At 46.1% G+C, this 10327-nt stretch overlaps 2 protein-coding genes across 3 annotated transcripts; one reads left to right on the top strand and one right to left on the bottom strand.

Annotated features, from left to right (window-relative positions):
* The first annotated feature begins 639 nt into the window (after window positions 1–639).
* Window positions 640–4542, top strand: LOC119268969 (B3 domain-containing protein Os03g0120900-like). Of its 2 annotated transcripts, XM_037550693.1 has the most exons (5): window positions 642–907; window positions 1716–2159; window positions 2562–2886; window positions 2963–3394; window positions 3479–4542. In XM_037550693.1, exons 1-5 carry the CDS (start codon window positions 803–805, stop codon window positions 4456–4458), a joined length of 2286 nt encoding a protein of 761 aa, XP_037406590.1. In that variant the 5' UTR covers window positions 642–802; the 3' UTR covers window positions 4459–4542. The 2 variants fall into 2 exon arrangements, with proteins under 2 accessions (XP_037406589.1, XP_037406590.1); XM_037550692.1 differs by having other exon boundaries at window positions 640–907; window positions 2963–4542.
* A 142-nt stretch (window positions 4543–4684) lies between these two features.
* Window positions 4685–10095, bottom strand: LOC119268968 (putative ABC transporter B family member 8). The gene is made up of 9 exons (XM_037550690.1): window positions 9812–10095; window positions 9489–9543; window positions 9217–9395; window positions 7989–8446; window positions 7361–7901; window positions 7095–7274; window positions 5710–6987; window positions 5188–5594; window positions 4685–5095 (listed from the first exon to the last, which is right to left on the bottom strand). Exons 1-9 carry the CDS (start codon window positions 10040–10042, stop codon window positions 4744–4746), a joined length of 3681 nt encoding a protein of 1226 aa, XP_037406587.1. The 5' UTR covers window positions 10043–10095; the 3' UTR covers window positions 4685–4743.
* Window positions 10096–10327: the final 232 nt, after the last annotated feature.

Below are 10327 nucleotides of genomic sequence, written 5' to 3'. Positions count from 1 at the left end.
AGAAAATGGTGGCAGGAGCAGGAGCCTAGAAAATATTGTTGTCAGCAAAAATTCCCCATTGCTAACCCTAAATGCCAGTGAGTATGTTTGTACTAGAGCTGGAGCTAACCTCACTTGTGACAGAGTACCCGTCGGACGAAGAGCTGGATCCTTCACTCCAAGACACCATGGCGGCGAGCTAGACGGACGGCGGTGGCGAGCTGGACAGCGGCGACTAGTTGTGGAGCAGGAGATGGTCGAGAGCAGAGAAAGATGAGTGAGTGGAGTGCAGTGGGCTGAGTAGAATATCCCAGGAATATACCCAGGCAGCTAAACTAACTGCGGTGTAGTGCGGGTTGATTAGTGCTAAGTCCAGGGGGGTAAATGCAAAATGCGTTGTGCTGACCGGCTGTGCTGACTAGGCTCCACTTGTAGTGCTCTGATTGGCTGGGACCAAATTTGCACATTGGCTGCAAGTTGTGTGACTCAATAGTTGCCTTTTGCAAGATTGGGACCAAATCATCACATCCAGGATAAGTTGTGGGACTCCTGGTGCTATTACCTCTTTACTGACCTACTCCTACCTGGCTGTATAGCCTGCCTAGACCATGCCCTACGCAGCCGTTTCCATGCCTGACAAGCCGTGTAGGCGTGCTCCCTCCATCACGCCCCGAACCAGACGCCAGGTGGCAGGCAATAAAGAAGGATCGCTTTCCGCCTTCGACAGGGCCGGAGAAGCGGCGGCGATTCTGCCGAGGTCACTCTCCACCCATCACACCAGCCAACCACCCCACCTCTCGCTCCGTCCGTCGCTCGAGGAGGGATGAGCATGAACGGAGATCGATCCGCGGGATCCGCCATGGAAGAAGACGAGGAGGGGAGGCCTCGCTTCTTCAAGGTCCTCGTCGGCGACTTCGCCCGTCGCCTCGTGCGTATTATTCCTTCCTTCCTCCCCCCTTCCCTCCTTTCTTTCAGTCTCAGTTGCTGCGGTGGTTGCATGCGCGCGCCTTTCGCTCCCCTTCATCAGAAAGGGAAAAAAAACAGGACCAAGCCAAGAACGCGATTGGGCTGGGTTCCCTGCTCCACTTGGCACTTTCCCCACCTCCCGCAATAGCTGTTCCTACTCCAAGATCCTCGCATTGCGTTTGCGCTATCGGCAAACGTGCTATCCGATGGGTGGTGGAGTGCTAAATCCTATACTATCTGATCTTCTTTTGTGGATTGGATGCTCCATATGAAGTCTATGGCTGTTCTTTCAGATAAAGAAAGGAATCCCATGGTTGCATGTGCGCCTTCCCAAAAAAAACATTTTTGCATGCGCATGCGTGCGATTTGCAACATTTTTAACTCGATGTGATGCAGTGCGGGTGGTTTGAAGCTTCAAATGGCGTGCTTGTTTATGCATAAACATCGTCTTTCCTAGAAAACAGAGCAATGTGCCAATGTCTGATAGGCTGGGCCAAGAAAGAGCTGGCTCATTGTGTTTGTATCCTCTCTTGATGCTCCATTATGACCCAATAAAACCCACCATTTATCGGGAAAAAAAAGTCGGCTGGTGAATACTACATTTATTTCCCTCTGCATGCGTGGTCTGCGAATGTGAGAGTAAAGCTTCACATTGTGAGCATACACTTTTGGTTTTCAATGATTAAACAAGAGTGCATGCTGCATTTGCATCTTGACTCTGTATTTCATGGCTTAAGGTATGCCCTAACCTTGTTTGCTTCCACACGTAGGAGATACCTCGAGACTTCCTCAGTTACATTCCAGAGGTGGGCCTCAGGGGCTCCAACATTTCACCTGTTCAAGCCATGCTTAAGCGTTCAGAAGGGAAGACTTGGGTCGTTGAGCTAGAGAAGGTTGATTGCTGTGTGTTTCTAACCACCGGATGGACCAAGTTTGTGGTGGACAATACTTTGAGGGAATATGAGTTCCTACTCTTCAGACACGACAGGAAAATGGATTTCATGGTTTCGGTTTTTGGTCGGAATGCTTGTGAGAAAGCAGTCCGGTCTTCAGGAAGTGCTGCTCAAGCTACTGAAAGTCTAGAAAGGAAACTCCCATGTGATATGTTCCCCACTTGTAAGCGAGGACATAGTGGTGATGAACTAACGAAGATCACCAATAATCTCAGGCAGAGTCACTCACTGGTTATGATACCAGATCAATCTGATACAAAAGTAATCTTTTGTTCTAATCTTGAGCAAATAATTAAGTAATTTTCGTACAAGCCACATTTCTCTCTCTACATTTTGCCCACTCTTGTTCGTATGGAGTCACTTTGTTATCCAAATAGTTTAGATAAGTTTTATTTGCAAATCTGTTCACAAGTTTATTTTGGAATCATATATAGAACACATTATCATCTGTAAAACAATTTTTTTTTTGAAATTATCTTCAACTCGGGAAGCTTAGGGATCAGAAGATATATTTTTTCATGTCAAGTTAGAAGGTCCTAAAGTCATTTTGTTTTCACATGTCTCACATTGGGTGCACAGAGGAGCAGAGGCTTAAAATTGTTGATTATCACCTCAGCAGTAATTTTTGTCTCCTTAAACTGATAATTTTATATTAATTTTTAGATATTTCCCTTCCATGGGAGTACTCAGGGGAATGGACATATCTCTCCACAGAGCTTCGCTGACATACATCGTCATGAAGTAGATGGTTTGAAGGATGAGTTAAAGATATACTTATTGTTGAAGGTGCCAATGGATGATGATAAAGCTAAAGTAATAGCTGAAGTAATGAGCAGATTGCATGTTGACAGAGTTACAGTTGACTTATTCTGTGCTGCACTCTGTTTGTATAAGTGGGACTCAGATGCGGCTGCAGAGGTATTGAACACATGTAGAGGCAAACCACAAATTCCGAACCAGTTTCTAAAGCAGAAACTTGTTCTGCAATGTAAGTACTTCTATTGCCTCATTTTCTATCATTTTTGCATCTAGCATGTTGAAACACATCTTTTTTTATTGATCAGTTGATTTTATAAAGAGGGAACTACGACACTTCTTCCCCACAGGGGATGATTGTCCTCCTCAAATACGTGATAGCAGGGAGAGCAGTCTTGAGGAGCCTAACTTGTCGACTCAGGCACTACAAAATTACCTGCCAGTAGTGAAAAGCAAGCTAGTTGACGACCATGAGCCATGTGATTTGTCGTACAAACAGAAGAGGAGAATAGTCAAGTCGCGATCACAGCAAATTTCTGAAACACCACGAAGATCACCACGACTGGCACACTTGAAGAATTCCGGTGGCAGCATAGAGAGTGGATTGAAAGAAAAACCTGAAGTGTTAGAATCGCCACCATCCAGCACAATTGATCAGGTGGAGCACAGAGCAGGGCATGCGTGTTTACTCTACGAGAAACCAGATCATGTTTTCAAAGGAGATCGCCACCATGCTATAGGTATTCTTGGTCTCTTCTTAATCAGAACTCACAACTGCCTTCTAACACCTTATACTACAGTTAAACCAATTTGTGCCTTTGTAGGTTCTTTATCTCAAGACTTCAAGAGACTCAAACGAACACGAGGTGAGGTGGGCCTAAGTGAGAAACCTCAGCATAATCAAGAAAATGAGGAGAACATAGATCAAGGAAATAATGGAGAAATCTTGGAAGAGCAAGTTGATAGAAATTCTGCAGAGACTTCTGAGTCGTTCATGGAGAGCGATTGGATAGATTCGTCACCGCCGACCAAGTCCAACTCGTCATCTATGATAATAAACGAGTTATGTTTGACATGGAGGCCCTCAGTACACACCAATTCCCTCGAGAATGTGTTACTTCATATTCAACGTGACAACTTTATGAAGACCATCACACACGTTCAGGGAATCATTCGCAGTTTTCCTTCAGACCTACATTGTGCGGCTATAATTGAAGCTGTTGTGCAGAAAGAAATTCTTAAGTGGGATTCATGTCTTCAGGATGTTGATGCTCAAAGGGTAGTGATTGCATTACTGGAGCATGCTAAAAAAATCAAGGAGATTCACAATTTCAATATGGAGAGCCGGAAGGAAGAGTTTTCCACAAAGCTACAAGATCAACTGAAGTGGCAGCTCAAAGAACTGGAAAGCGTATGCACTTCCTTGGAATTTGATTACAAGAAAGTAACATGTGATGGTAACATCGCTGTCTCGACATCGCAAGAACAGAAGAAAAAATTGCATGCCCTTCAGGATGAGATCAAAGGCTTGCAGCAGTCCATGATGATGGAGGATGAAATACAGAAATTGGTGCATCAAGTTGCTGAGCATGAGAGCTTAGTACAGAAGTCTTTAATGGAAAGAGTAAGGGTTAAGACGGTTCTAAAGAGCTATAAGCAGGTTCTTGTCGAAGTAAAAGAACGGCTAGCCTCTGATGAACTTGGATTAATTGATGTCGATGCATTGGTCAAGGTAGAGATGGATAACTTGAGGAAGGAGATCGAGATATCCAAAGGAAGACTCCTAAATATCATTTTCAAGTAATAGTGGAGAGATGGCCATGTTAGTTGTAGGTATTCCTTCTTCTGGCCATGTTCCACTCTGTTGTAATCCTTTAGCATCGTGTTACAACTTAAAATCCGCAGCATGTTATCAGGAGAGGAGAACAACATTAGTGCACATACTCCTCCTTGTTTTCTTTTGTTTAGTAACACTTCCTAAATTAAGCTGATGATCGAGAATTGCTCCAAAATTTGTCAAGGAGTGCTGATATTATACTATATTAGGCTATGATATCACTTATTGCCGCAGTTACATTATACAATCAATTTATTTCTGAAGGGTTGCCAGGTTAAAGAATGCTCCCTTCTTGTTCATGAGCTGCGGGTAAGTACCACGCTCAATCACCTTGCCCTCTCCTAAGAAGGCTATTGAGTCTGCATTCTTGATTGTGTTTAGTCGATGTGCCACTACGATTGTGGTCCTCCCTGTCATGATCCGATCAAGTGCTTCCTGCACCACTTGCTCGGACTGTGCATCGAGAGCACTTGTTGCTTCATCAAGAAGTAGTATAGCTGGATCTCGGATTATTGCCCTCGCAATTGCAATTCTTTGCTTCTGCCCCCCTGATAGTTGTATGCCATGCTCTCCACAATCAGTATCGTATCCATCCTTCAGAGATCTGAAAAGGCGTAAGCTTTAAATTTCATATGTTGGATAGTGGGAGCACATAGCTTAATATATATGCAAGCGGGTAATATATCTAAGACTTACGAGATGAATTCATGCGCATTTGCGGCTTTAGCAGCTTCGACAATCCCTTCTTCATCAGCTTCTGGTTTACCAAAGGCAATGTTGTCCCTGACACTGCCAGAAAACATTGCGGGCTCCTGACTAACTAGAGCAGTGAATCCTCGATACCAAAGAACATTCATCTCCCTCACGTCCATACCATCGATCCTTACAGCACCTCTATCAACATCATAGAACCTCTGGATCAAACCTATGATTGTGGATTTACCACATCCACTTCTCCCCACCAGGCCAATGCTTGTTCCTGCTTTGACGTCCAAGCTAAAATCTTGCAGGATCAGGCATTGTGGCCTTGTTGGATATGCAAAATCCACCTTTTTGAACTCTATTCGTCCTTGTATTTTGCTCTTCGGATTGTCCTTTTCCACCTGCAGTGTAGTCATGTTAGTATTTCATCCTACAGCAATCTAGCATCCTAAAAATCTTTCTGCGAGGCTGCTGATTTTATTCCATACAATGCTCATGAGAGTATGAATGTGTTACCTGTGAATTTTGCGGAGAGATAGATTTCCTATCTAGCACCTCGAAAACTGAAGCAACGGCATTTGATCCCTTTGCCAGGTCAGATGTCATGCTGCCAGCATCAGCGATCAGCTTTCCTGTGCTCACCAAGACGAAGAAGGTTTTGAAGACATCACCTGCTGAGATCTCCCCGGACTGTGCCAATTTCCCACCATACCAGAAGTCCAATGCCCATGATAAGAATGTGAGGCACGGCGACAGCCCTGTGGTTATCCCTGCTACCCATGACTTCTTCCTTGCTTTCCTCAATGGTTCCTCTTGTGTATGCTCGAAGAGCTGAAGAATCTTCGATGAACATCCAAATGAGGTCACCATCCTGTGGTTGTAAACAGCTTCGATGGCAATCTGAGTACTTTCATACTGAGCCTTTGCCAAGTCCCTTGACACATTTGAAAGAACTATCTTCTTGGCATAGTAGCATATCATCGTGCAGGGCTGTACAGCAATCATGACAAGGGCAAGTTTCCATGCTACTATGAGTCCCATTGTCACCGCAATTACAATTCCACAAGCTGTTTGAAGTAGCAGGGAGATCCTGTCTGCGACAAGGGTTTTGACAAGAGAAGACTCGTCACTTAGCCGAGAGCACAATGAGCCACTTGAATTTGTGTCTTCATCAAACCATGCTGCCTCAAAGGTTAAGATCTTCTCAAGCACTTGGACTCGGATACGCCTAACTAGGTGCTCCCCCATGTAGGCGAAATTGTAGTGTTGCAGTAGATTAACAGCAATGGATACCAGGGACAGGGAGCAAAAGATCAATGCATAGCGGCTGATGATTGCATTCATCTCATTGTGGTCCTGAACAAAGAATGCAGCAATCATTCCTCCGATGGTTAGAGCATAGATGGGCTGCAAGGAACCATATACCAATGCAGAGATGCTTCCTATGAGTGCTTGCTTCCACTCTGGTGCATTCATTGCAAGAAGCCTTGAGAAAGACGGTGCAGGTGGGGAAACATATGACCCGGTTTCTTTTGAAACACCTGGTGTGAGTGGCATGGGACTTGCTCTGGACATGCTGAGACGGCTGGCACTGGTCCTTGCTGCTGAGGAGGCCCTAAATTGGTCAGTTTCTTGATCTATGTAGCTCACCATCTTCTGCAATTTCACAAGTCGTGAATATGGGCCACCCTTGTTGATCAGCTCATCATGTGTCCCAATTTCTGCTATGCTACCCCCATCGACTACCGCGATTTGATCGGCATTCTTCACGGTCGAAAGCTTGTGAGCTACGACCTGGTCAGCATTAAGGTATAAATAATGAGTGCTACAGTGCCAAAGGATTTGAGAAATTCTAAGCTTATAGCATTCTAAAGTAGGAAGAGCTGAAGCAGTCAATATACCAGTGTTGTTCTTCCCATAGATGCTTGATCAAGTGCATGCTGCACTAGCTTCTCTGACTCTGAGTCAAGTGCGCTTGTGGCTTCATCGAGCAAAAGTATAGCAGGGTTCTTGAGGACCGCCCTTGCAATGGCAATCCGCTGTTTCTGGCCACCTGATAGCAACGCTCCACGCTCACCAATCTGCAAGGACAGTGAAATCACCAATAGGGCAAGGGAGACAGGGAATTAAGGCCCTTGGATGTTTTGTTTCCTTATGATGAACGTACCTTAGTCTCATATCCCTCAGGAAGCCCCATTACGAAGTTGTGAGCATTTGCTGTCATGGCTGCTGCATAGAGTTCATCCATGGTTGCATCTGGTTTGCCGAATAAGATGTTCTCTTTTATGGATGTGCCGAACAGTGCATGATCTTGGCTGACAAGTCCCATCTTGCTCCTAATCGACTTGAGATTTAGTTTCTTGATGTCGAAGCCGTCGACCTTGACAGTTCCTTCACTGGAATCGTAGAAGCGCTGCACCAGCGCTATTGCGGTAGACTTGCCGCTGCCACTAGAGCCGACCAAAGCAATTGTTTGGCCAGCAGGAATCTGGAGGTTGAAGTCTTTGAGGACCGTCATATTAGGCCTGGATGGGTACGCAAAGTGGATGGATTCAAACTCGATCTCTCCACGGACTTGATCCAAAACAAGCCCCTTTGGGTCATCGTCGTTGATCTGGGGCACACGGTTGATCCGTTCGAGAATTCTCGTGGCAGCAACCGAGGCCTCAATGAAATGTTTCAGCTCCGGGAGTGCCATTCCAAGGGATCTGCAACAACATTTCAGTTTTTTGTATAGTTAAGCTTCTATTACATAATCAAAAGTCAGTGAGGGAGGAGGGACATGAAGAACATACAGGCCACCCAGAACAAAGGAGATTCCTGAGGCGTATATCCTCCCTCCGCTTTCATGATGGTACATCACCAACCGGCTGCCATACCAGGCGAGGAAGGCCCAAATGGCGAAAGAGAGACCGGTGAATCCGACAGCAAGGCCTTTGGCAATGCCCTGCTTGATCCCCAGGTTGATGGTCTTGTCGAGGATTGCTGTGTACCTCTGGATGATCCCTTTCTCTGCAGTGAAGGAGTAAACGGTCTTGATGGAGCCGAGTGCTTGCTCCACGAGGGAGTTTGCCTTGGCGTACTCGCGGCGCGACTCGCGGGAGAGGTACAGAAGGTACTTCCCGTAGATGAGGCCAGGGATGATGAGGAGCAGGACCAGAGGGTAGGAAACCAAAGCCAGCCTCCAGGAGAAATAGGTGGAGAAGGCGAGTCCAGAGACGAAGACCGTGGAGTGCATCAGAAACAGAGGAACCTGTTCAAGGTAAAAGAATCAAGAAAAACAGTCACTTCTGCTGTTATTTCTTTTCACATTCCAGATCTACTAGTTCATATTGTCCCTTTTCCAAAATTATTTTTAGCACGTCTGCGTTTCCAAAATTAACTAACCACAACAGGAAGTTTCTGTCTTAATGGCTCCAGCTAAGACATGTTTATTTTTGGACTTATTTTAATGCAGTCGTTATTATGGAAAGTCTCTCAACATTCCATGCTTTGTCGCATACGGAACTCTCATGTGCTCCCATCCCATATTCCCTCTGTTTGTCTACCTTTAAGGTGTGAATCAAGAGAGCTCAAGGTAGATTCTAACCACAGAACCAGGGATATGTTTGTAGCATCATTGTTTCATCTGGATTTTCTTCAGAACAAGATATACTAATCTCTCTGTCCTGCCTGATTCTGCGGTTGGGTAGCATTAACCAGTCAAACAATTAGATTCAGCACTGATTCAGTGACGACCTAGAGTGGCAAGGTAGGTAGGTATGTATGCCACCATGACAAAGCTAGCAACTTTTCTCCTGTCCTTGGTTCATCTTAAACAAACCACTGCTAGTATACATGAATCGAGAAGGAAGAAGTTTCCAAGTTCCAAGGCGAATCTACATATGGATGGATCCAACAATATAAAAACGAGGCATGCGTGACTTGTGAAGACTGGCTAGCGCGCACACGCATGATCAAGGTCATTGAAAAGCAAATTAACCAACCAAGGAGGTTTGACTGGTGTGTACGTAGGTGTAGTACCTTCTCGCTGAGCACCTCCTGGATGAGCGAGGCGTCCTTGGAGATGCTGTTGATGATCTCCGAGGTGGTGGCCTCCTGCGAGTCGAAGAAGGCCACCTCCTGCCGCAGGATGGCCTCCAGGTACAGGTGCCTGATCCGGAGCACCTGCCTCTCGCTCGTCCGGCTCCAGCAGTACCCCTCTGTGTGCGTGCATGCGTCCATAGGGGTACAAATTAACATTACCGAAACTATATTAAGCCATGCAAATCTGTGCAGCAAAACTCGAAGTTTACCCATGGACGCCACCACCAGGATGGCGAACGCCAAGTAGACGAAGTTGAGGCACGACTGCAGGACGCAAAATGGAGGCAACAACTTAGTGTAAGCGCAACTGGCACTGGAAAATGATGAAGTGGGTACAAAACCATGTGCTATGCATTTAGGCCTGTTCCGTTTTGTTTTTGTTCCTCAAGTGAGAAATCCCAGTGAATTCTCTCCCCTGAAATTCATTCGTGTGTTCCAACTTCCAACCAACAGTAAAGAACTACGAAGTATTCCCTTCGTTTCAAAATAGATGACCCAACTTTATACTTACTAGGAGTAGTAATTAACCAACCTTCTCGATGTCATGCATGAAGTGCACGCTGGTGGCGCTGCCCTGCTGCTGGGCGTGGCCGCGGCCCAGCGAGTTCATCACGTCGCTGGCGAAGATGAGGAGGAGGTTGGTGGAGCAGCCGTCGCCGATGGCGCCCAGCGTGCCCAGGGCCATGAGCACCACGTCCACCCGGTCCGCGAACTTGAACAGGCCCCGGATGCTCCGCCGCTCGCCGCCGCCGCCGGTGCTCATCTTTACTCTTGTAGTCTGCCCGGATGGGTAGCGGTAGCACCCGAGCGCTACGCTTTCTTGTGCTTGCTGCAATGCTATGGACCTGGCAGTGGGGCTTTATATAGCACAGGACTACACGTGCGTCTCTTCTCCGATTGTTCTTAACTTTGCCTTTGGAAAAGTTGGTAGGTTGGAGCGTCCTCTCCTCGGTTGCGAAAATTAAATTAAAACGGTTCTGCTTTGTTAGACCACTCTATTTGAATCAACGGTGGAGATTACAACGTACCCCTTCTCGGTTGAGACTGA

Source organism: Triticum dicoccoides, chromosome 3A (assembly GCF_002162155.2).
Source record: "Triticum dicoccoides isolate Atlit2015 ecotype Zavitan chromosome 3A, WEW_v2.0, whole genome shotgun sequence".
NCBI classification, from domain to species: Eukaryota; Viridiplantae; Streptophyta; class Magnoliopsida; order Poales; family Poaceae; genus Triticum; species Triticum dicoccoides.
Note: the sequence above shows the minus strand (reverse complement) of the source record. Positions and strands in the feature narration are given on the sequence as shown.

What these genes read in the sequence shown, in the direction of transcription:
- LOC119268968 (XM_037550690.1), bottom strand. Translation starts at nt 10,042, where the DNA reads ATGAGCACCGGCGGCGGCGGCGAGCGGCGGAGCATCCGGGGCCTGTTC. An exon ending in AGGAGGTGCTCAGCGAGAAG is followed by an intron (nt 8,447 to 9,216) that starts GTACTACACCTA and finishes TACCTTGAACAG; the next exon opens with GTTCCTCTGTTTCTGATGCA. An exon ending in TCCTTTGTTCTGGGTGGCCT is followed by an intron (nt 7,902 to 7,988) that starts GTATGTTCTTCA and finishes ATGTTGTTGCAG; the next exon opens with ATCCCTTGGAATGGCACTCC.
- LOC119268969 (XM_037550692.1), top strand. Translation starts at nt 803, where the DNA reads ATGAGCATGAACGGAGATCGATCCGCGGGATCCGCCATGGAAGAAGAC. An exon ending in CAGATCAATCTGATACAAAA is followed by an intron (nt 2,160 to 2,561) that starts GTAATCTTTTGT and finishes ATTAATTTTTAG; the next exon opens with ATATTTCCCTTCCATGGGAG. An exon ending in GCAGAAACTTGTTCTGCAAT is followed by an intron (nt 2,887 to 2,962) that starts GTAAGTACTTCT and finishes TTTATTGATCAG; the next exon opens with TTGATTTTATAAAGAGGGAA.